The 26,238-nt window shown below is 34.6% G+C and overlaps 1 protein-coding gene across 1 annotated transcript in view; it reads right to left on the bottom strand.

Moving 5' to 3' along the window:
- The window catches only part of LOC136033591 (vam6/Vps39-like protein), an 85,155-nt gene that overhangs the window by 26,817 nt on the left and 32,100 nt on the right, over positions 1-26,238 (bottom strand). The window contains exons 6-9 of the mRNA XM_065714364.1: positions 19,332-19,579; positions 16,188-16,460; positions 13,449-13,583; positions 2,609-2,840 (exon numbers count right to left, since the gene is read on the bottom strand). Of these exons, the coding sequence (XP_065570436.1) occupies positions 2,609-2,840; positions 13,449-13,583; positions 16,188-16,460; positions 19,332-19,579 (888 nt within the window). The remainder of the gene's footprint in view (positions 1-2,608; positions 2,841-13,448; positions 13,584-16,187; positions 16,461-19,331; positions 19,580-26,238) is intronic.

Raw genomic sequence — 26,238 nt, 5'->3', positions numbered from 1 at the left:
ACGCTTTCAGTCCAAATCTTGCCTTTTAGCACCTAGCCTCGAAGGTCTTTTTGTAACTGGTTCTGTGCCAGTGTCTATTGGTTTTATCATGCTTTGTTAACTCGTTTTAATTAAATTTGTGTAAAAAGCATTTAGTGAGTATTCTCCCAAAACCCTATTTAAGGAAACATTACTATTTATTTTGAGTCTGATTTCAATTGCTTCACTATAAACCCGTTTTATGCCTAGTTAATTGCTAATAAGGGTGGATACTTTAAAAAATATTGTGCAGATGGGTTATCAAAAACATGACTAGGTTATAGATAGGTTATCAAAAGTATGGCTGCTTAAAGCAGAGCCAAAAGAATATTTTCAAAGGAAAATCAAAATAATCGAAAGAATAGTAAAACCAAAATGTTTAGGAGGACTGAACTCCTCTTCCCACCCCAAGATTTATACTCGACTCGTACAAATGTAGCAAAATGCATATAAACAATTTTTGATGCTCTTTTAAAGTTTTTTGAATCAATTCTTCCACAGGCACCACCAACCCTAAGAACGGTTCTGCGTATTAGTTTTCTTCCCTGACATTAGATAGAGCTATATCAAGAAGTTTTTTGGGCTTCAGGAGAAGCTTTTAAGGAAAGAGCTTTCCTAAGATTGCTGGCAACTATACTTTTTAGTGGCCTCTTTTAAGACTAAAAAACTATGTACCAAAAAGAACTCCTGTGTCTACCCCCAATTTAGATGCCATTATGGTTTATCTTTCCATCCAGCCTTTGAAAGATGTGCTGATATCACACGCTTAATTAGCATATAATCTCATTTCAAGGAAATTCTTATCTGAAGACACCCCCACAAAACCAATGGTATTTTACCGTGTGATACCCCCGATAAGCCCTCATTTATAATCTATCTCCCATACATCCATAAATCACTGCAAACTTTAAAACAGTTTGCACACTAATTAATCTAGACGCAGTATTTACTAAAATTTCAAATGAGTTTCCTAAACTCTAGAAAAAGATAAAACCCAAGTTACTCGCCAAAGAGGGGTTTATCAAATACCATGTGACTGTGGATAATACTATGTAGATTGTAGATAGTACCCATCAAAATTTAGAAAAACGCCTACAACAGCATAAACATGATATAACGAAAGCTTTAAACTCCAATAGTGCTAATACTTCTTTTGATTCTGCTTTAAGCAGCCATATTTTTGATAACCCCAGCCACACAATACTTCTTTAGAATCCACCCTTATTAGCAATGACCTAGGCATAAAAAGTTCGAGAAGCAATTGAAACCAGACTCGACATAAATAATAATATCTCCTACATAGGGATTTGAGGGAATATTCACTAAATATTTTATACACAAATTTAATTAAAAATGATTTAACAAAATATATTAGAAAACCAGTAGACAATAACACAAAACTAGTTACAAAAAGGCCTTCGAGGTTAGCTACAAAAAAGGCAATATTAGCACTGAAAGCGTGTTTTCAATTATTTTTCTTTCACTTCAATTAATTATCTTATTTGACCTCGCTTTATTTATCAGTCCTAGTTGAACTTCGCTGAATTAAGGATGCTGGGACAATTTTTAAAATTGCTCATTTTAGTTTTAGTGGTCGTATTTTATTGTAAGTTTCTTTTTTATTTATTTATGTTTTGCTGAGAACGGTCCTTGGGCATCGGGTCAAAATCTTCATTCAAAAACAGAATTCCACAGTCTTGGGAAAATAATTCCCTATTGTTCTTCTTGTTGTTGATGTTTATGATGGAAAGGCAATGTGGTCTTCCTTACCATTTAAATAATATAATTTATATAACTTGCTCTAAACAGACTCTTTGAATGAGTTATTTATGTTATTTTTTTCAAACAACTTCGATACATTTAAGTACATACATTAGAATATGGCCTATAAATTCATTCAATGGCATCCAAGGGAGTGTAATTATTTCAAAGCCAGAACAATTGTTTAACGAAAATATTTCGGGACGGCAAAATATTGTAAACACCACATCAAGTATTGCGAAATATCGAAACCGGTCTGCTCTAAAATCTAGTACTATCATATCTTACATATAATTAATTTAAAAAGTTTTCCAAAAAATATTTTCGAAGAAAAATGAAGAGCCATGTCAAAATGGAGATAAACTTAAAACAAACACAAAAAACAATAAATAAGTGAAACTAAAAACGAAAAAAATAAAATGAACTTAAATATAAAGATGACAGATACTATACGGTTACAAGGGAAGCAGGGGGATCGACAAACAAACACAAGATGGGAGAAGTTTGCCCTCAAATTACTTTAGACTCTTAAAAAGAACACTAGAACTTTCTATTTTCAATCGAGAGAGTCGTCTCCGAAATTTCTCCGGCCACCCCTTCCATAAAACGTAACCGGAAAAAAAATGTAGCGTTGGTATATGACTCTTGATTCACGCAGTACTATAATAAAGCCTCTGAAACAAATTCGTATGCATATGTAACACATTAAAAGAAAAAAATAGTTCAAGAATTATTTAAATGTATTATTTTCATAGTTTGCAGACTGCTAGCATGATGTAATCAACAGTCAATGAAAAAAGAAATAGAAAAAAGAAAGAAAATAAGCTACCTAACTGCTGCAGATACGACACTGTCCGCATATGATTCCCTAATGGTAGATCTGGTGATTTCAATGCTTGTTCTTTAAGAAGTTCCAGTGCTTTTCTGTGCAATCCTTTATTTTGATAGAGGATCACCAGCTCTCCCCATTTAGAATACCTAATCAGAACCTGCTCTGTTTCTTCTAAATGACAATAGTTATCCTTCAGTCGTAGGAGACTTGCAATTAAAGCATCATTTGTCTGTAAAAACAAAAATGTGAAACCAAAATAATCCACTCAAACTCAAAATTGAGTGAGTAAGTAGAAGGGGCAGAGGATCTGGGGTAATTCAAATTTTACCCTCCTTATCACTCATCAACCAAATAATACATAGCGATCCATTACAGAAACAATATAGAAAATATTTCGTTTTTCAATATTGAACTAAATCTATAAAAACGCTGGAATAGGAAAAAACTGAAAAATAATGAATATTTAAAAATTGAAAAGTTTCCTGGTTTGAGAAACATGAAATTGGAAATTTGCTAACAAAAATAGAACTAAAAACGCTTCATTTATTGAAACTTCCAGATTAGTTGCACGAAATCCATTTTAGTCTAGTTGTAAGGATATTTTATGTTAAAATAAAAAGCTAAAACTCTAAATGCTGAACCGAAAAATGTTTTAAATAAGAATTTTTTATCCTCGCGTAAAAATATCCATAAGTATTCGTGACGTTCTATAGCTAAAGCTGAGACTTTAGATACCTCACTACACCCCTAATAGCAAATCGGCTATGATAATTGCGATAATAAAGTGTGACATAAACTATTTCGGTCAAAATGAGTTATGTAAGTGCCATGGGTAAACTAAGCACGAGAAATTAAATACTGTAGCCAGAATCATCCTATCTTGTATCGCTTGGAAGATAATAAGATACATAAGCCTCTAAGAAGCGTACGTATCTTTTTCATCAGGTCTTGTCGCAATTCAGAATGACAGAGGAGAATGATGTCGCAGTTCGAAATGATAGCTCTTATGGAGCTTTAGTACGGGGACCTTGCACATATCTCCTTTTTTGTCAAGGAAAAAGGAGACATAAGCCATATTACGAAATAATTTTGAATTTGCTCAGAATACTTGAACTTAATTTATATCACTGAAAAAAGCGTAAAAAGTTGGTTTAGAATAAGTTTTCTTTATCCCCATTAGCTTCATCCTTCAGAGCAAACATACCCGGCAAACTTCTTTTCGTTTTCTGGCTCTCCTGAAAAGTTAAAAAACGACACAGGGCGCTCTTTTAATCATCACAGCCGAAATCAGAGACAACGCTCTCCGTTGTCTTAGCAAAAAGATATGTAAATAGTGAAGAAGACCACACTGTCTTTCCATCACAAACACCAAAAACAAGAAGAACAATAGGGATTTCTTTTCGCAAGACAGTGGGAAACTAAATAGAATGAACATTTCGGCCCTATGTCCAAGGGCCGTCCTCAGCAAAAAATAAATATATAAGAAGAAAAACTTACAACAAGATATATCCAATATAACTAAAATGAATTTAAAAAAAAAAGCATTAGCACCCTTATTTCAGCGAAGTTCAACCAGTACTGACAAATAAATTGTGATGAAACGAGGCAATTTATTGAAATGAAAGACAATGATCAAAAACACATTTTTAGTGCTAATCTTGCTTTTTTGGCTGCTACTCTCAAAAGTCTATATATTAGTTATATTGGTCTTAAAATTCCTAAAATTCCTATAATGTCCTAAAATTCTAAAGAGTCAAAAGTGACTGGAGAGGAACCAGCCCTCTGCTTCGCAGCCCAGCCCCTTTGTAGGCTCCAAGACATCTCATCAGAATTTTCGGATAGTCATCTTTTCTTTTAAAACCCTCCAAAAGGCCAAAAATCTGCCTCCGGTATAAACAAACATCACCTCTACGGCCCCTGAGGCAAGGACAGCGGAAATTGCTAATGGTTTGCAAAAAGCTTTCACAGTGGAAAAAGCGGACTTGTTTGATTTTGGGTTTACGATTAACTTAAAACTTTCAGCGGTTGATTTCTGGGCCAATATAATCATAAATTTTGTTTCAGGGGCAGGGAGGATGGCGTAAGAAGGCCCAGAAATAAATCAAATGTTTCTTCCTAAAGATTAACCTGAAACTTATACCCATACATCTTTGGGGCAACAGGAACCTAATGCATAAACAAAAATGATTGTGGAAAAACCCTCTTGAACTAAAAAAATGGGACCCAACAAAGGCCCAAACTTTTTTTTTGATAGTTTCGAAGCTTCCATCCTCTAGTCTCTGCGTCAAAAACACCCAAATGCAAGAGGAAAACTAGAAAAGTATTGGTTCCTCAAAAACGTTGAATGCCTTTTAAAGTCGTTTTCTTCTGAGGGGACCAAGTGCATAAAATACCTTTAGTCAGAGGGGTTGGTTAACCCAAAAAGAGCCAAGGGTATTGATATATGGCTTGAAATTCATACCGTCGATTGCTTTTCCACAGGATACACAAACGAAAAAATTGACAGAGAATTTGGAGGAGCGTGAATAGCTCTGTTGGCCTCAAGTTGCTTAGTGTTACAGTGAGTCGTTAGTAGTAGCAGTATTAGACCAACGCACTTTCCCTGATTCGCTTATTTGGTATATTATCTCGACCTATATTGGTATAAAGTGTGTGGTGTTGCATCATTATGAGGATTGTTTGGTACATTCTGTTAACAGCTATTTACCAAAGATGAGATTTTTTTCTCCCTATAGAAAAAAGGGCCCCGTCCGTGACCCTTTCTCAACAGAAACAAAAGACAAAATAGAGAAAAGAAAGTTTTTTAAAACATAATACACAAAAAAAACACTACAACTATACATACGAAGAAGAAGAAAATAAAAATTAACAATAAATACATAAGAAACTCACATTATAGACAAACTTCCAGTACTGATGTTACAAAACTTGAGAAAAAAACAAAGCGAATGTCTATATAGTGAAACCATGGGTCCCTCTCTTCTGAACAATCAGTGTACCCTGCATCAGTGTATACTGGTTTCACTATATACATTCGTTTTGGGTTTTTCTCAAGTTTTGTAACATCAGTGCTGGAAGTTTGTTTATAACATTCTCATTTACACACTAGTTGTTCAGAGGAGAGTGACCCGTGGTTTCGCTATAGACATGTGGTAGTAGTAGTAGTAGACAGGTTTAATAGCAAAAACTTGACAGTTATCGCTGATTTGCGTTTCTTTACATATTCAAATTAGTTTTGGTTTTTTCTTAAGCTTTGTAACATCAGTGCTGGAATTTTGTTTATAATGTAATTTTCTTATTTATTTATTGTCTTTTTCTTCTTCGTGTGTTTAGTTGTAGTTTTTTTTTTGTGTGCGTTATGTTTCAAAAAACATTTTTTTCTCCTTTTTGTCGTATTTTTTCTTTTTTCTGTTGAGATAGCCTCCCGGACATGGGGCCGAAATATTCGGAATGTATATTTTTTAAGAATTAAAGTGTAGTTTTGTTTTTATTTTTTTCATTGCTTTATTGAAATTAAAACCCGTTTTTTATTCCTCAATTTTTCGTAACTGGAAAAACAATGAGGTCTAAGAAATTATTTTTCCCCATAAAAGTTCACCCCCTAGAAATTTCCTTATACATGGAAAATTTGTCCGCCCCTCCCACTCGAAAAATGTATGCATACTTCCCAATAAAAAAAAAAACAATGGGCATATTTTATAGCTTAAAAACCTTTCTTAAATAATGACGAAGACCACACTGCCTTTCCATAATACAAATACAGAAGAGAGAATAATGAGGACTTTTCTTTCCAAAGACAGTGAATGAACAAAACCTATTTGAATATTTCGGGCCTATATCTTATGTATCTATATATAAAATGTGAGCAATTATTACAAAATAAACTGGAAAACAATTATCATCTAATCGAGGAGTCAGCAATAGGTCTAGATATTGATGTTCTCATGCATTTGGTTAAATTACGTAACAAATACTCCATGCACTTCCAGTTTTGAGATTCATAATTACAAACAAACGAGGGCCTTCCTATGGGAGCACCTCTATCAGGCCTACTCGCAAATATTTTCGTCGACCAGCTTAAAAATTGGGCACTGGATTCGTATTTTCTTAACCATGCGTTTTGGGGACGCTTCATGGACTACGTAATTTTAGTTTGGAATTAATGCAAAAATGAACTTAAAAGTTTTCTAGAGCATTTAAATTCTTACGATAGAAACCTGCAATTCACTCTAGAGACCGAAACAGATGGAAAAATACCTTCTCTAGATGTATTGATAATACGTATTGTGAATAAACTTGATTTTACGGTTTACAGAAAACCTAAGCACAATAATAAATACCTTCACTTCAAATCTAATCATCCTCCACAGATTAAAAGAGGCGTGGTAATATCTCTTGTGGATAGAGTACTTAATATCTGTTCAGAGCCGTATATCAAAAAAGAATTAAATTTTATTACATACATAATTTTTGGCAGTGGGTACCCAATTTCTCTCATAAATACTGTTATTGCTCAAAGATTAAAGATAAATTCTTCTAAAGCCTTAAATCCAACACCAGTAAATGATTCGATTAAACCCACAAGCATGATGTACCTTCCTTATATTCCGAAAATTACTTCAAAACTGAAAAAAAGTTTGTTTAAAAAAAAATAATTTACGTGTTGTCTTCACAAGTAATTTAAGCATAATGAATCTTCTCAATTCTGGTAAGGATAAAACCCCAGTTACTCGTCTAGGAGGGATGTATCAAATACCACGTAGTTGTGGAAATTATTACATTGGTCGAACCCACCAAAATTTAGGAACAAGATTACAGCAACACAAAGCGAGGCCGGAAGAGACAAGAGCTCATATGGTATGAGCTCTAGCAAAATTCTAAGAATCAATAGATTGATTTAAAAAGAAAATCAGAGGCTTGATGTCGGTCGGGATTTAAAATAAAAGCTCTGAGTCACGAGGTCCTTCTAAATATTAAAATTCATTAAGATCTGATCACCCACTCGTAAGTTATAAATCCCTCATTTTTTCTAATGTTTCCTCTCCCTTCAGCCCCCAAGATGATCGAATCGGGGAAAACGACTTTATCAAGTCAATTTGTTCAGTTCCCTGACACGCCTACCAATTTTCATCGTCCTAGCATGTCCAATAGCACCAAACTTGCCAAAGCACTGAACCCCAACACCTAACTCCCCCAAAGAGAGTGGATCCATTACGGTTACGTCAATCACGTATCTACGACATTTGCTTATTCTACCCACCAAGTTTCATCCCATTTTTTCCACTCTAAGAGTTTTCCAAGATTTCCGGTTTCCCCCTCCAACTCCCCTCAATGTTAGCAGATCTGGTCGGGATTTAAAATAAGATCTCTGAGACATGATTTCTTTCTAAATATCAAATCCGGTCATCCGCTCATTAAGATCCGGTCACCCGTTCTTAAGTTAAAAATACTTCAATTTTTTAGATTTTTCCAAATTAACACCCCCCAGCTCCCCCAAAGAGAACGGGTCCGTTCCAATTATGTCAATCACGTATCTATAACTTGCGCTTATTCTTACCATCAAGTTTCATCCCGATCTCTCCACTCTAAGCGTTTTCCAAGATTTCCGGTTTCCAATATTTCTGTTTCCCCCCTCCAACCCCCTATGTCCCCAGATCGGATTCGAATTGAAAATGGAGCATCTGAGACATAAGATCTTTCTATATATCAAGTTTCATTAAGATCCGATTACCCATTCGTAAGAGAAGGATACGTCAATTTTCACGTTTTCTAAGAACTTCGGTCCCCCCCAGCTCCCCCAATGTCACCGGATCTGGTCGGGATTTAAAATGAATGCTCTAAAGCACAAGATCCTTCGAATTATTAAATTTCATTAAGATCTGATCACCCGTTCGTAAGTTACAAATACCTCATTTTTTTCTATTTTTTCCGTATTACTCCCCCCCAACTCCACCACAGAGAGCGGATTTGGTCCGGTTATATAATAACGTATCTTGGACTTGTGCTTATTTTTCCCACCAAGTTTCATCCCGATTCCACCACTCAAAGTGTTTTCCAAGATTTCCGAGCCCCCCCCCCCCCCAATGTCACCAGATCCGGTCGGGATTTAAAATAAGAGCTCTGAGACACAGTATCCTTCCAAACATAAAATTTCATTAAGATCCGATCACTCCTTCGTAAGTTAAAAATACCTAATTTTTTCTAATTCTTCAGAATTAACCCTCCCCCCAACTCCCCCAAGAGAGCGGATCCGTTCCGGTTATGTCAATCACGTATCTAGAACTTGTGCTTATTTTTCCCACCAAGTTTCATCCCGATTCCTCCACTCTAAGCGTTTTCCAAGATTTTAGGTTCCCCCTCCAAATCCCCCCAATGTCACCGGATCTGATCGGGATTTAAAATAAGAGCTCTGAGACATGATATCCTTCTAAACATCAATTTTCATTAAGATCCAATCACCCGTTCGTAAGTTAAAAATACCTCATTTTTTCTATTTTTTCCCGATTTAACCGTCCCCCCACCCAGATGGTCGAATCGGGGAAACGACAATTTCTAATTTAATCTGGTCTGGTTCCTGATACGCCTGCCAAATTGCATCGTCCTAGCTTACCTGGAAGTGCCTAAAGTAGCAAAACCGGGACAGACACAGACAGACAGACCGACCGACCGACAGAATTTGCGATAGCTATATGCCACTTGGAAGATATCAAGTGCCATAAAAATCATTAAAATGTAAAAATAGCCCCTTATCTTTCGATTCAGCTTTAAGCAATCATATTTATGAAAATCCAAACAGTTATGTTCTATTGGCGAAATAATTATAATTGTCAACGACCTAGGAATCAAACAAACTGTCCGCGAGGCAATCGAAATCAAACGAAACTTAAATAATAATACATCCCCAAAATAGAGACTTGGGTGAATACTCGCTCAACCCTATGTACACAAAATTAATTATTGAGACTAATCTAATTCAAAACGAAACAAAAACAGGAACCAATAAAAACAAGCCCAATCCCAAAAAACTACAAGATTAGCCGCAGAGAAGGCAAACATCACAATAAGAAATTATTCAAATTTTTAATAAATACAGTTAGTGAAATTAATGAACCTTTTTAGCTTGTAAAATGTTAGTTTTTATCACACAGTCTTGACTGAACTTTTCGTTAAGAAGTAATGATACCAAGGCTATTTTAAAAAATATATTTTTAACCAAGAACTTTTAATGCAAGTGTTTTTGTGTTATTTTTTTTTATTATTTTCTTTGCTGAAGACGGCCCATAGATATAGGGTCGAAATATTCAATTAGGTTTTTGGTTCATTCACTGTCTTGGGAAAAAAACTCCTAATTATTCTCTCTTCTGTATTTGTAAAAACCTTTCTCAGGGGGCTTTAGGGGGTCATTTTATGTCCAAAGATATAATTATCGGGCCTTTCAACTATGCTGAAAAAATTCTATCTCAAGATTTAGGTCGGATGATTTTGGGAAAAAAGTGGCGTGGAAGGGGTCTAGTTGCCCTCCAATTTTTTCGGGTCACTTATAAATGGTACTAGAACTAGAATGAACCGTCGGGAGATGGATGGCCTTAGGCCCACTGGGTCGATACATTCATCCCTGGAAAAAAAAAATTAAACGCATTCGTGATCTTTCTTCTGGCAAACATAAAAATATTCCATATTTTTTTAGATATGAGCTTGAAACCTCTACAGTAGGATCCTTTGATACGCTGAATCTGACGATGCGTTTGCATTAAATTTCTATGACTTCTAGGGGGTCTCTCCCACTTTTTTTTTTGAAAACCAGACAATTTTTCTAAGGGCTCGTAGCTTTAAACTTAATTAAACTTATATATTTGGAATCAGCATAATAAGCCAATTCTTTTGATATATCTATTGGCATCAAAATTCCGTTTTTTAGAGTTTTGGCTGCTATTGTGCAACCGACCTTACTTACCTAACCCTCCTTACTTACAGTTCATTACCACAAATTGTTTGATTATCCATCAAATCCAAATAAAAATCATCGAAATATTGGTAGTTTTTTCCTGCGATATCAAAAGTATTGTATTGTACTTTATAGTTTTTTGAAATGTAATTAAACAAATAGAAAAGGTTTTTCAGTTAAAGTAAGGAGCAAGTTTAAAATTTGAAATAAACATAAATTAATCCATATAAGAGGGATTGCCCCCTTCTCATCACTTCTTTCATTAAACAAAAGTTTTTTAGTGATTTGAAAAATCTTAAAAAGTCAAATTCAGAATATTAAAAAAAAAATTGCCGATGATTGGTAATTTTGGTGAAAAGTCCTTGTTAATATTACCACTGAAAATTTTCGGATGGATGAAAAGGAGTATTATTGTTTGTGTGGTCGGGAATTATTTGAGACTTTTGATCTTCTACATAACTGAAGCCATTACCACCTCTGCAATAGGACTTTCTTATCAATAAATGCATTACATACATTTTGTTAAATACATTGAAGTACACATAAATAGAAAAAGAAAAATATTACCATTTAAAATTACTGAAAACTAAGTTCCAAACAGTATTTGCCACCCCAAAGAAATTTCCTGGCGGGGTGATGATGACCTACCTTGCATTTTCCACCAATGTGCTTTTTGATAAGTGTAACATTTTAGCTGTATAGAGAAACAGTTTAATTAATTCCTACTCCCCTCTACCTTTTTCAACATTTATATGAAGCCTCGGGAAGAGTAAGCAGCTTGCCCATTAAAACGTACTTTTGTAGGAATCTACCCTGCCCCCGCCTAAACAATGAATCACCCCCCCCCCCCTTGATTATAGCTGATATACAATTACAGATCACCAAACGTAGCCTTAGATAACTTCGAAGACCACACTGCCTTTCCATGACGAAAGTAAAACAGTTCAAAATAGGGATGATACCTTTTTATTGACAGTGAAATATAAAATTATTTAACTGGATATTTCGAACACATATACAGTGTTCATCATCAGCAGTAAAAAACTCAGCAGTTAAGTTTTTTACTGCTGATGATGAACACTGTATATGTGTTCGAAATATCCAGTTAAATAATTTTATATTTCACTGTCAATAAAAAGATATCATCCCTATTTTGAACTGTTTTACTTTCAAACGTAGCCTAAGTTCATTAAAATTAAGCGAATCAACTTAATTGAATCCAATACTGCCACCGGTTGGATTACTTCTTTTGCAACTGGAAGCCTAAAATACAGTTATTGATACTTCTAAATCAAATAGCTTCGCATAAATATAAATTGATTGCAAATTCGTCTTCTTTGGGGTAAAGTCGTAGTTTGGTGCCCTAAACCGCCTAAAGTGTCACCCAGCCACCACTACTATTTTGGCGTCTGCCCCCCCTGAAAAATTTGGTGCCGGCACCCTTGGAATAGACAGTGCTTTGGTTAACAATTAATAAGAATTTATAATTTTTCTTTATTTTAAGCTAGCCTCTTATTAGCTTTTCAAACTGTTGACACACTGAAGATTCCTTGTCAATTTATACAAAGATTGCTTTGGGAGTTCCCTGTAGTACTCTGTATCAAGTCTTTTGTGTTTGAGATGGTCAACACGGCACTCACAAAATGATTTGTTAAGGTATCGACCCCTCTTAAGTATTAGCACTTTTGGCAAATAACGTTCTTCGTAATGTGTAAACGTCCTCATATTGACTTCAAATTGGATGACAATATCCACGAGCGTCAACCTGTGCATTTTCATTAATACAATTTGATTAGAATTCTTAGCTGCATGTATGCATCTTCAATTGCATTTATGTATATAGTACTGTACCATTAAAGTTTTCATCGCTTTAATGGCAAGCTTTGGCATGTTTTCTAAGTGGGTAATTTTTTTTCGACTTGCATGACTTTATCGTTTTTTGGTCAATTTTTTTCCCGTAAATCATGGTTTCTATGAAATTCCAAAATGTCCGGGTTTACTATTTCCTTAAAGTCTTAATCAAACTTATTCAATAAACTGTTAATTTTTTAATCAAACGTTTTACTCATTATTATATATTTCTATATGCTTAATTCATTAGATTGAAACACAGCATTGTCAGGAAATTACCAGAATATACACCGCAACACGAGCAAAAAAAAGGAGAAAAGAGAGCTTTAATAAAAAAGCCCACTTTCTTTGAACAATGTCTGAGTGTAATTTTCAACAGGTGTACAAAAGATCACCCTTTTGAAAATATTTTCCCCTTTCTCTAAAATGATACAAATTTTCTTATACAAATACCTTTTAGTGTGCTTATTAAACAAAGGAAGTTACATACACGAAATTAGCCTTAAAAGCCAATTCTTTCATTATACACAGTTTGTAAAATTTCAGTTCATTACAGTTCCGGCTATCACTCAATTTATATGTACCGTTTATTAATGTGAACGGTTTGAGTTTCTGTTATCATTTAGAAGAGTTAATTTATATATACCGTTTACTACTGTGAACGGTTTGAGCTTCGGTTATTATTCAGAAGAGTCAATTTATATACATCGTTTACAACTATGAAAGGTTTAATGCGCTGTTTTGGTTTTTTTTTCTGTCACTTGATATGTTTTCAGTTATTGATAGCGATTGGTACACGAGTAAAAAGTACCGTTTATATACCGTTTACTACTATGAACGGTTTGATGTGCTGTTTTGAAGGTTTTTTCTTTCACTTGATTTGTTTTCAGTTATTGATAGCGATTAGTACATGAGCAAAAAAGCATGAAAAAATAAAAGAAGAGCGTGATCCAAAGCATAATGAGCATTAGCAACGTTTTTAATATATTTTGAGAACTTTTCCTCAGTCACTATTGCTGAGATTGAAGGAAAAGGTCTTACCTTTAAGTAACATTTTAATAAAGTTGTATCGATAATCTGGAGAAGCTGCTTTTTTGTCTTTACGCCATGCGTTCCTTCTGAACCAGGACTAGGACCGCTAAGAGATTTCACGTTGCCCTGTAAACTTCGACGAATCTATAAAAGAAAGTATCCATAAATAATGACAAAAAAGAAATAAGAGAAACACAAAAAGATTAAGTAAGCGATTACTGCAAACAGTGTTCTATTTTGTGTCTGAACAAAAGCTTTGAGTTAAAAAAGTTATTCGCCAAGGGTTTTCCCTTCCATTGTCCAAAATGAAACAATTAATAATAATAATAATATAGAGCAATAAAAGGGTTTTCGCCTCTATAAAAATTTACTTTCACTACAAAATTTGTCAATACTATTCTTGAAAAAGTTGGTAGAGTCAGCCAGACCCACTTCTTGGGGGAAGTTGTTCCATTCCTTGACTACTCTGTTATAGAAGGCCCACCTTCCAACTTCATTATTGAAAATGTTTTGCTCTAGCTTAAAGTTGTGTCCTCGCAGATTGTTTGTGGTGAAGAAGAGTATTTCCTCCGGTCCAATATTATTGTAGGGCTTGTAAGATAGCTTGAAAGTTTCAATGAGATCACCTCGGAGGAGTCTACAGGAGATGGCAGGAAGTAACAGCTTTTCCAATCATTCACAGTAGGAGAGGCCTCTTAGTTTTGGAAAACATTTTGCTGCTCTTCTATTCTTCTTTTGCTGCTCGAATAATAGACTTGAGTAGAGTTGAGAAGAGCTGAACAACGTTTAGGGTGAAGTTTCTATGAATAAGTTCAATCGCAGTGGTTGGTAAATTTTAGTTTACTGTCTACTATTACTCCAAGGTCCTGGTCAAAAGATGTTTCGGTATTAAACTGGCATTAAAGCTATAGACTGAATTGGTTGACTATAGATTAAAGCTATAGATTAAATTAGACATCTTGCTTCATTAAACTCTCTACACCTAGTGTAATATTTTCCTGTGGGAAATCCAAAAAACACACTAAGATGCTAGCTTTTAACTCCCATCATTTTAATTCAACGATACCGTGCAGTAAAATTTCTAATGGCCCCGTGTAATTTGGATCCAAAAAATTTGTACAGTTCGCTGCTTAAGGTCAGATATTTGTCATAGTTGTTCCCTTATACTTGTTCCCTTTAGCACTCAACCATAGATGCTCTATGAGCGATTCGAGAACTAAAGCTCAAACTAACTGGAGTATCCGCAAATTGAAAAAACTACCTCCGGTATTAAGGTCCCGTGCAAATGTGATCCCTGGCACGCAGTTTTGGGGCAGGTCATCTTTTGTTGTAAATAATCTGTTTTTCTATCTGCCCTATTATAGATAAGAGGAAATTTATTTAAGTATTACTATCTAGCATTTTATTGACTTTTTATTTAATAAATCCCGTTTGGAAATAATGTAGCATTTCAAGGAAGAGATAAAATAAACTCAGAAACTTGAAAAAAAATTCAGTCAAACAGATACAATTTTTTTTATATAATTATAGTTTGCCAAAATAAGACTTTGGCATTGGAAGCAACTTCCAACAGTATTTTTATGTGGATTAGTGGCCAATTCCATGTAGCAGGAAGATAAGTTAATTTGCATCTACTTTCTTCTAGTTAAAGTTATATTAAATAGGCGTTTCACATAATCGTGTTTTAAAAATACAAATCGTCTTTCATATATCGTTTTTTAAACATTGTCGTCTAGCACTTTAGTTGCTATTTTTAATGGTTTTGCCCTATTAAACGGTATTTATATATGGAAGTAGTGTACCTTTTCAAGGAAGAAATAAATTCAATTATGAAACTTGATAAAAACTGCCACAACGAAGGGGATAGGTAAAATAGCTGATAAAGCGGCACTTAGTGGGCTAGTTATAGGTAGCTTGTTGGTACGATAGTGCTGGTGAAAAGCTAACATATCGATATAGCTTATGTTAAAAACAACGTCAAGACGTTTTGGCATAAAACCTTCAAATTAAAACCAATTCATATAGATGCATGGAAAAATGCGGTTAAAAAAGGTATAGCTAAAAGTACGTGAAAAAATTACAGAAGGAAAAACGGTAGGGATGTCAGCTTTAATAAAAGTGATGTAGATGAAAAAAGCGAAAAATGGGAGCGTAAGGCTTTTTCTTCAAAGCAGCTGCAACTGGCAATAACTAGTTACTTGGTTATGATGGGTTTTTTACCAGTGTTTTCACTTTTTTTACTCATATATTTCTGCTTTCTACCTTTTGCTCGTGTACCTCTTTTGGGATGTGACGAAGAGTACGGGTAACTTACAAGAGTGGGAACTGGCGTTAGTGTCGGCAATACAACTATCAACGCCATCTAATATTTGGTGACACGGCATTCCTTTTCACTGTAATTATAAGAATAACTCATTTAATTTCTATAGTTGGTAAAATTAATATCTTACTAATTCTCAAGTAAAATTAAAAGTAAACTAAATAGTAAAGTAAAATTATTGTTTGACATCAGTCCCTGATAGAAAACAATCACAAAACTTGAAAAAAAAAAAAAAAATGCAAAGTGTCACCGGTTTCCTCTACTATCTGTCACCTATACACTTTGGGATATGGAATACATTTATTGACTTTCAATTTTTTGGTGATCTCACTGAGAAAATAAAAAGAAGAATTACCCCCCCCCCCCTAGACTTATAGAATTTAAATTTTTGGGGACAAATAACACTGTTTGAAATGTTCTAATCTTACCTCAGTTAAGTATTCAATTAATGCAGCTAATGCATTTTCCAGGTCCTTCCCCTGCAAGAATGGCAATTCTTCTGGATACTGAATTTTACTTCTATAGCTTTCAGGAAGAAGATCTGGATACAGTCCAATAACGTGAGATGGGTCCGTTTCCAACTGAAGAAACAGGGTCATGGCATCTTTAAAGTTTCTTTGGCAGAAAAAATCAAACGCTTGAATGGATTGAATCCTCTGTATTTGGTTCTTTAGCACTTCCGGTGGCTCGTCACTCATGGTCTTAAATCCACAATTTCAATTACTTATGTAGTCAGATAAACGTTTAAATTTTACAATAAAATGTTTTAACATAATTTCAAAATAATTTAAATAATATTAAAATAAAATTTAGATTTTTTTATAGATTTAAAAAAAATTATATTAATACAGTTTAATTAACATAATTCAAAAATGATTTTAAATAATTTTAAAAATCTAAAACGTATTCATTCATAAATTAAGGGGAGGAAATCACAGTCGTCAGATGGATATTTGACATGCGACACTTTTGTTTCTTTCAAAAATTAGCTACGGAGTTTTTCTGTCAGCTCCTGATGGAGCAGTGAACAAGGCCAGGCCTTGAGAATCAGTGGCCTGCGGAAAAGAAAATAATAAACTTGAAATAGTTGGATCTATAGAAAAAGTCTAGCGTTTGGCAACTTTTTTAAAAATAGTAAATTTAAAAGAAAACTAGATGGTTGTTACAATAAACGGATTCAAGCTAAAAATTTCTATGCCAAAGATCTTAGTCAAAATACAGTCGCCAAATAGTGATTCTATATTAGATTGAAAAAGCTTTGACAGGTAAAGTATGCTACCTTTGGGAAGTCCTTTTCCGGGGTTGATGCTTTTCTAGGAAGTTCTTTACCCTTGTCTAGATTTTAAAGTACCAAAAAATACACGCAGGTATAGCTTACGGTAGACTAGAAGAAAACCACAAAATGCTAAATGGCAATGGTGGTTGTTCTTCGACAGATTTCCCCAATGTAAGTTTTCCATAATTATTGGGCTACGGTATGAGCCTACTCGTCCGAAGGGGTTGCTACCCTTGTAGCAAAACTAGCCAAGTAACTGAGGACCGTTTTGATCTGCCATACATTAGCTGACCTTGTATAGTGGCATGCCAGCAGTGAGTGTGGTGACCAATGTTTTGAAGCTAGTTTTAAGAGTACAGGCGGCAAAATTTTCGAGGATTTCTTAAAATTATCACCAAAACTCTGATCTCAATTTTTTCCTAGTTAGTGCTTGTTGCATTATCGTGATCGTATACTTTTTGTTAATGGTTTTGTCGAAGTGTTTTTGAAACTATTTTCTGATTCTATCCTACCCCCATCTCCTAATGGAAAAATTCTTAAGTACACTCCTTGTTTTATTAGTTTTATTACTTGTCTTAGAACCAATTTTATTTTACATAGATAAGCAACATTGATATCGATTCCTCGGATAAATAGAAATTTTGAGCAGAAATTTAAGAAGTAGCCCAATGGATATTCTAGAACAGATATTAGATAAAGTCTTTACTAATGATATGATAGTAAACCCTTTAAATTCTACATTTATAACAATTAAATTCCTTAAGAATTCTTCTTCTTTCACTTGTCTAGCGCCTGAAATGTCAGTAAGTACTGGGTGTAAAATTACCATCCTTAAATGACTTAAAATGGAATTTGTGTATTAATGACGTATCAAAACAAGCAAATGCCACATTTTCTCCTCCTTAAGAACTTCAAACGTCACTAATCTCATTCTTTTGAAAAGGATTTTTCTCTCATTTGTAGACTCAATCCACTAGTCTTTTTTACCATCCCAGCATCTCTAATGAATTATCGACAGAATATATGTAGCCCCAAAAAGTCCCTCATATTTCCTTTCCACGGGAAGCCAATCTGGTTAACCTCACGAACATGAGAATAAAACTTTTCTTGGGTTTCATCAACAATGCCTTCCATAACATCCACTGACAAATTTCCTTTTCCCTAGTTGATTTCCCCTCTCCAACCTCACCCCCTCCCATTCCGCTTTCATAAAAATCCCATCCTTACATCAATGAAATTTCACAACATTTTGTCTCGTACGCAGTTGATATGTTAAATAAGTGAATATCCTCTCCATACTCTCTTTTTCTCTTTCAGATTTAAATATTTATTTCACAACTTCTGAGCTTTTTTTTTATAATCTCTTTTACTAAACTGAGTTTTGTCCGTCCCAAGACTAAATTTGCAAATGTGTTTTATTATTTGATTTATTCATATTTAATCCAGCAAAACTGAATTTTACTTTTGACATTTATCAAAACGTCTTATGACATTTTGATTCTTTTTTTATCTGGCTAGCCCAGCTATATCTGCTTGTTTTATTTTGTATTTACTAACTAAAAAGAGCAAATTCTGGGCTAGTGACAGACATTTCTCAGAAATGAATCTTATCTTATTATCTCCAGATGTGTAACCAAAATATCCAAGCTTCCTTATTTAGATATTTCAGCTTAATTAAAAGCTTTACCTCTTGTTATCTATTTCTATGATTCCATCTTACTTAAAATGGAAAGGTAGTCGATAAAATTGTTTATATCATTATTAGGACTGGAGTGTCGAGTTCAAACCCAATTTATTACAAACAAAAAACATAACAACCAAACTACTAATTGTTTCTCCCCCCCCCCCAAAAAAAAGGCACAAAACGTTTGTGAAGAGGCGGCTGCTACTAACATATAAATATAAAAATTAACCAAACTAAAACAGAACTAAAATAAGTAAAAACATCAAAAACAGTGAAAATAAAAACAGAAAAAAATAACATAACTGATATAATAGATCGTCCAATTTGTGACAAATCGTATCGATTGGTGGATGAATTGCATAGACTGATGACGTTTCCAAAATTCCAATTACCTTTTACATTTGTCCTAGTTCAAAACCGAATATTTTTATTCCTTTTTATTACCTGGTTAACCTCAAATACAGATAACCTGTTTTGTTAATGATGGTGTTTTGATTTTGCAAGCGGATTTATAATATTCATTAAAAACGAAACAAACATTATATTATAATTTGTATATGATAAGAGACAATGGATACATAAGTGATAAGCATAGATATAACAAAGACTTACAGCGAGCTTAGTTGCCAAACCAAATAATTTTTCTGACATCAATGCAGGCAGTTGGACATGAACTGGGATGCTTGTCAACCTCCAAATTTGACTCGGAGAAGCAGCAAACAACACACCTCTTTTGCCAGTAACGCTACACAGATGTTTGACTTTTATGGCTTCAACACTTTGAATTTGAATCCAAGGCTCAAAGCTATGAACTTCCAGACTGTCCGGTAGTACACCAACCAAGTACGGCGAGTCTTCAACTTGAAATGGAATAAAACTATTGAAAAAAAGAAAACTTATATCCAGATATTCTAATTGCCAAAAATTACTTCTTATTCATTACTAGTGACAACTGCCATTATTTGGGGCACATAGTTTGCTTGCCGATATTCAAATTGGTCAACATTCTTCTTCAGTGGCAAGCACAAGGTATACAGGACAAAAGAGGAAGGCCGACAAAAACGCTTAGAAGGATATGCGAACGAAACCACAGAAGCGTGATCACAGAGTGGGAAGATATTTACGCTAGCGATCATCTAAGTCAAGCCCTGAGAGTGCATCTAGAGACAAAGGAGGAGCTAAGATGAATAGTTATAAAATGCCATGACAGCCCAAGACTTCATTTTTTGTTCGTAGCAAGAAAAACCTTTTTTGAACATTTGAAATAAAAGTTTTTCTCTTCGCTATAAATATTTCAATTTTTTAGAATTCCTTCAAAATACATTCGACATTTTCTGACAAAAAATTTCTGAGCGAAAACATAAAATACGATTGTGTACGGTAGCACTAGTACAAGATTTTGGCTAAAAATGTGTTTTCCATGTGATTTATCCACGCGAGAAATTTGTCAAAGCTCAGACAAAATCAATTATTTTCCTCGGTTTACACAGAAACATGATATTTATGAATCCATAAAATACTGCTTTAATATTACATAGCAAATAATCAATTTTTGCTATTATTTTTACTTAGTGGGGCATTTTATCATTTCTTTTAAATTTCATATAATTTGGGATTTTATGGTGGAGAAAACGCCTAACACTATTTAAAGTGTAAAAAAAATCCCTAGGTACTTTTCCCTTTTCAAGACATCATATTAAAATCTAACCGTCATATTCAAAAACCCCGTAACCACAGTATCAGTTCCTGTGGTCTTGTTATTTTTTTTAGTCTTTTTAGTACTGTCACTAATTCCTCTTCACGAAATAAATCTTACCTTACATCTAAGTGACAAAAACTTTTTCATTCTTTTCTCGATCTTTCCTTGTAACTCTATTACGGTTAAGCACACTCTCAAATATTCTGCCCATTTCTCTTTAACTCTTTCCTTATCAATAATTGTGGACCCGTTCCTACCTTTAACTGGGACTAGTCTGGATTGGATACTCCCTCTCAATTTACTAACATGCCAGTATAATATTTTACTATTATGCCGTCTAGCTGCATCTTCCTAATCCTCTCCAATGTTTTCGATGGCTTCCACTGCACACCTCATATTTTAATAATTTCTCCAGTTCTTAGCATTCCTTTTATTTTCATATGACCTATTACTCAAAAAATTCTTTTACAAGCCCTTCTTTCTTTCTTTTAAACGTAAAGTATTTTCAGTATTATTCCTAGCTGTGTTAAACACTTTCTTCTATAGGACATCATCAGTGACTTTAAAAACTATTGTCCTAAAATTATTCCATCCATCCTCTGCATTGTCATATTTTATACTCCCCAGTTTAGCATCCAACTGTTCCTGAAAATTTTCATTCAAATAATCATCCTAAAGTCTACCAACGTTATAGTTTCCCGGGAGGTAGTCATCCTACCTAAATGCCAGCTTTAAATTAACTCTAGACACTACTAAATGGTGATCTTTACTTTTAACATCAATGACATCGATCCCCTAGTAGCATGTATCGATCCTGCCTGTTTTAAGCTTACAATAACATAATCAATAAGGTTAGCTGTCATACCTTCATGTGAATAATATGTTAACCCATGAGCCATTTTATAACTGAATACTATATTGGTTATAACTAGATTGTTCTATCTAGAAAATTGCAGTAGTCTGTAGCCATTACTGTTTTTATTCATCGGAGTCACTACTATCTCTATCAGTCGGTTCTGCAGGGGCAGGGACAAATACCACTAAGACATGATGTATTGCACTGATTGGTCATAAAATGAGCAAAATGCATTCTACTATTAATATCTTCCCAAACTAAACAATACTTAGCAGCTTCCATACTCATCGTGAGCCTTATTCCTTGCCTATATACCCGATCTTTCCTGTTAGAGTAAATAATTTCTATGTCACCTAATTTCATACTTCTTATCACTGAGATATGAGTTTCTGAAATTCCTAGTACATATATTACTAGGAACAAATAAATGAAATTTAAAACAAGCAAATATAAAAACAAATAATCAGTAAGGGCGTATCCATTATTTTGTTTGGAAGGAGGGGGGGGGGGAATTATCGCATACTTATATTTGAGCTAATCACCAAAAGGATTATTTGCAGAGCTTTACTACTTTCTTTCAATATTATAAGAAGTTTACCTGGGAAGCGATTTTCCCCTATTTGATATGTTCCCCTTCAAAGCTACACTTCGTACGATTTATAGAGAAAGAGAGTTTATCATGAAACTTAAAAAAGTTTTTTACAATACTTTTGACAGTGTCCCCCCCAAATGTTTATCCGACTCGTAAAAGTGTAATAAAAATGCAAATAAGCAAATTTTTAATACATTTTGAATTTTTCTTTTTAGTTAATACCAGAATGAAGCTATTTAATGCTGCTATGTTTTCCGCTTGAGGAATAGGAAGACTGAAAGATTTCCCAAGCCGGAGGGTTAGTAATAAGATTCATCCAGAAACCTATTCTCGTCATTCTGGCTAGAAGGATTGAGCTAAATCAGTCCAAAAAGCAATCTTATTGAGTTTCAAGATGACTTAATTAACTCATTCTCCTACATAAACAAATAAGCAAGGATAACTAAGCGTTACCGTTTTTTTATTAGCATTACAGGCTACAAAAGACGAAAAAAAAATATATATATTCATCGTTCTAGAGAAAGAAACTGTTTTTACTCATAGCAATAAATTATGAATTTTTTTTTTTAATTTTGGCTATATAGAAATAAATTGTTACTGTAATATTTGTTTTTCCTTGCTGTAATAAATCGTAGAAACAAACATTTGAGACATAAGGGGGGAGGGGGCCCTTCCCTCCGCTTGTAGACCAAATATATACATAATATTTACACGAATACAAAGTATACAACATTAGCTAACATTAAAAATGAAGGCAAGTTTCAAACTTTCCCCACATGAAAAAATTTTCAGGTGCCCCCTCCAGAAAACGTTTCTATGGGCACCTTTGCATATATAAACTGCAGCATAAATATTAAACAGTATTGAGAATTCCTATACCCTCCATCAAATATTTTTGAGACACATCAGTCGCACACCTTTTTTCATGACATTACCTTCTTTAATAATTATACTGTGGTAGCAACTCGCTGCGGCGCAAAGGGAAACTTCCCTTTCCGCGTGCTGTGTCCCATTTCTGAACTTTTCGCTACTTTTTAATATTTATGCTTTGATATACATATACGCATGAAAATCTTGTATAACAAGAAATTACTCAGGTGCAAAAAGAAAATATTACGCACCTATCCTGTGCTTTTTTAATATAAGACACTCAACCAGCTAGACTGTCAACTGAGAAACAATATAATTTATTTTTAAGTACATTTGCCAATTCAAACTTAATTGAGCATAATCTTAATCTTTTGCATCACATAAACAGTCAATTAAGGTTAATCAGAGAAATATTCATATTAGTAAGAACTCTGACCTTATACAAAGTTAATTTGCCTACTAATCTATTTTCCTGGAGATGTCACTCATTAACTGTCATTCAAAGCTAATTTCAACTAGGGTATTTTTAACTAAATGAGGCCAAGGAAGTTAAAGCTTTGGAAGTTATCAATTTTTAACTGTTTTATTTTTATCTGTGTTTTTTTTTAACTAGAAATTAGTCATTAAAGGTCATAACCACTCAATGGCGGCAATTGGGGCGTGGGACGTGTCCTCTTAAATTATTACCCCCATATCCTCTCATATTTTGAAAAGTATTTTTAAGTGGAGAGATATTTTAGTTGAAAAATCTCTTTTTTACTATTTTCAATAAAAAAATTACATATTTGCCTTTTTCTTGTTTTGAAAAATATATTAACCCCATCAATTTTGCTTAATTGATAAAATACAACCCATTCAGGTACGGTTTCTTGTGTATGCTCATTCTCCTTATATAGTCATAGCAGTAAATACTTCACGCGCATTAAACATCAAAGGGCTCTCGGGAGGACTCTAAAAGGTGCTTTTTTGTGATCCTGTCTTAAAATACCTACCAATTCAACCTTGATTTTTTTTTTTGTTCCTCTCGAATGAGGCTATGATAAATATTTCTTTGTATTAATTATAATGCGTGGTGAAAAAAAAAAACACAAAATTTGGATCTAGCAGGATCTGCCGGAAATACCTCACTATACAAGGTGATAACTTTTTTTTAAAATACATATATAATTGAAATATACCTCCAGACACCCAACAGAGTATTGTGATTAATCTTGCTTAAAAAATAATTCAGCGATAACGAGGAAAAAAAGCGGTTAAGATCCAAGCTTGGATAACACTGTTGACGACATAGCCTTGGTATGTTATGAGTTAATAAAATTAATATATTTTTTTTCCCCAAGCTACAAAGTTCTAGTTACATATAGTAGAATAGCTTTAAAATAAGCCATGACTAGAAGAAGAAGAAGTTTATTATTAGTCAATACAATACAATTCAAAATGGAATTTCAATACACTTATTCCCCCTCGAAAGGCTCCATGGCCAGGGATACAAGGGGGGTAGATACAGGGATACTACTAAAATTTCTTACTTCAAACTGTTCCAGACTGAGATTGAATACACGAAATAGGAGTATGCGCCAAAGAGGAAACTAGAAAACAAACTGGACTATAGTGTTGGCACGTAAAATAGCAAGTGCAGTGTGCCTAAAACCGCTTCTAGTTTGAACAACCTTTCAAAGTTGTTTTACTCTTTCATAAGAAAAGAGTCTTCAAATTACTGCAGCTAAAATTTTATTTGAAAATGATCACCGAGATTTGAAAAAAAAATAGTAAAGAAAGAAAGGAAAATGTGTAATATAATAAACCAAAAAAATAACAACTTGTATCAAAATAAGAATCCAAAACAAAAGCGAAAGAACTGCTAACTATACAACTACAAACACTCACCCAAATGAGAGTGTGCCCTTACAATCTTGCCTAGCGCATTGCCTAGCATCAATGAAAATTATTCAAACAACATACATAGAACAGCTGGAGGAAAACGAAAAATGGTTAAGGAGATGAGCTGCTTCCTATATTCCTTTCACTGCAAATATGTGCCTAAATGTGAGAGTAGGGGAGAGTCGGGTAAGACGGACCCCATTTCGGTTTTTCGTCTGCGGAAGAGGTTGGAAACAAGCAACGACTGACGAAAGGTGTCTAACTTGTCCCCAAAACATTGAGTTACGTAAAGAAACCTTCTTCACACATAAATCAGCCGTATTTCCGGGCCCAGATAAAAAAACTGAAGTTGGTCAAAAGGTCCATCTTGCCCACCCCATAGGATAAGACGGACCAGCCCTTTGGGCAAGACGGACCCAATTGCTCAAAAATATTGATTGTCTCTAAACAATTTTATTTCGAATACTTAAAATACTAGTAGTAAGTAAAAAAGTAAAAAGTTAGCAAATAACTATATTTAAACACTGTACGAGGCCAAATCTACGTGAAAAACGAACTGAGCCGACTGTCTCGTCGTTCCTCCCGAAGGGGTCGGTTTTGGCAGCTTCATGATGACCTCTTCTTTTCGCACGAAGCTCATCTCTTCAGTTGCCGTGAATTTGCTCGATGGAGCTAATCGCTTCCAAAACTGAACTTGGAAACCATCAGATTCACAATCACACACAACTCCAACATAATTCCTGAAGCTCTTCTTGGTCGGCACTTTCACAACCAAGAAATCCCCACTTTTTGGTTCGGTTCCATCAAGAAACTCCTCCTCCTCTGACCCATCTAAATGCAAGCTGTCATCACTTTCATCATCCAGCGCGATATGTTCATCGAAGCTGTCTTCCCCGTTCCCAGGCTGTTTGGAGAGGTTTCTCTTTTCAGGCCGTTTTCTTTGAGCTTTCTTTTCTGATTTTTTTCTTTTCAACTCAAATTCTTCTTCCAGTCTGTTTTTTTCAGGTGTGTTCGTCAGAATTTTGGACTTTGTTCTTTTCCTAGACGTTTTTCCGTCTCTTGCATAGAAACTCGCCTTAGGGTGAGGACGAACCGACTCTGGAGTCACTGGCATAGTCGCAGAAATCACTGAGCTACTGGTAGTTGGCAGCACGTCGTTATTCAAGCTCTCGTCGCCAGGGCTGGTTGATGGAACTGCAGACTGGCCTGTCATGGGAGACGTCTCTGGTGCTGGTCGGTCTGTCACAAAGGCGCTGAGAAAGTCGTGATCTTGGAAAACGTTCCTATTGAAAGGGTATATTCCTGTTTTTTGGAACCCGCTTAGTACGTTTTCCATGACGAAAGCTCTTGGAAAAGCGATTCCAACGAATATTCCGATTTCATAAATGGTAATCCTCCTGTTTGGGTTCGAAATCATCCACGAGTTAGCTGCTTCATTGTAGTATCGCTTGAATGGCCCATAAACAGCAACATCAAGAGGCTGCAGCTTGTGACTGCAATGTGGCGGAAGCGTTAAGACGTCAATGCCGTTTTCTCTGCAAAGATTAACCACGCTCAATGAGACGTGCGAATCATGGTTATCCATAATCAGCAGAAGTCGATTTGTGGGCGAGCAACTGGT

Source organism: Artemia franciscana, chromosome 12, assembly GCF_032884065.1.
Source record: "Artemia franciscana chromosome 12, ASM3288406v1, whole genome shotgun sequence".
In the NCBI taxonomy this organism is placed as follows: Eukaryota; Metazoa; Arthropoda; class Branchiopoda; order Anostraca; family Artemiidae; genus Artemia; species Artemia franciscana.
The sequence above is the reverse complement of the archived record's forward strand: the minus strand, read 5'-3'. Positions and strand labels throughout refer to the sequence as shown.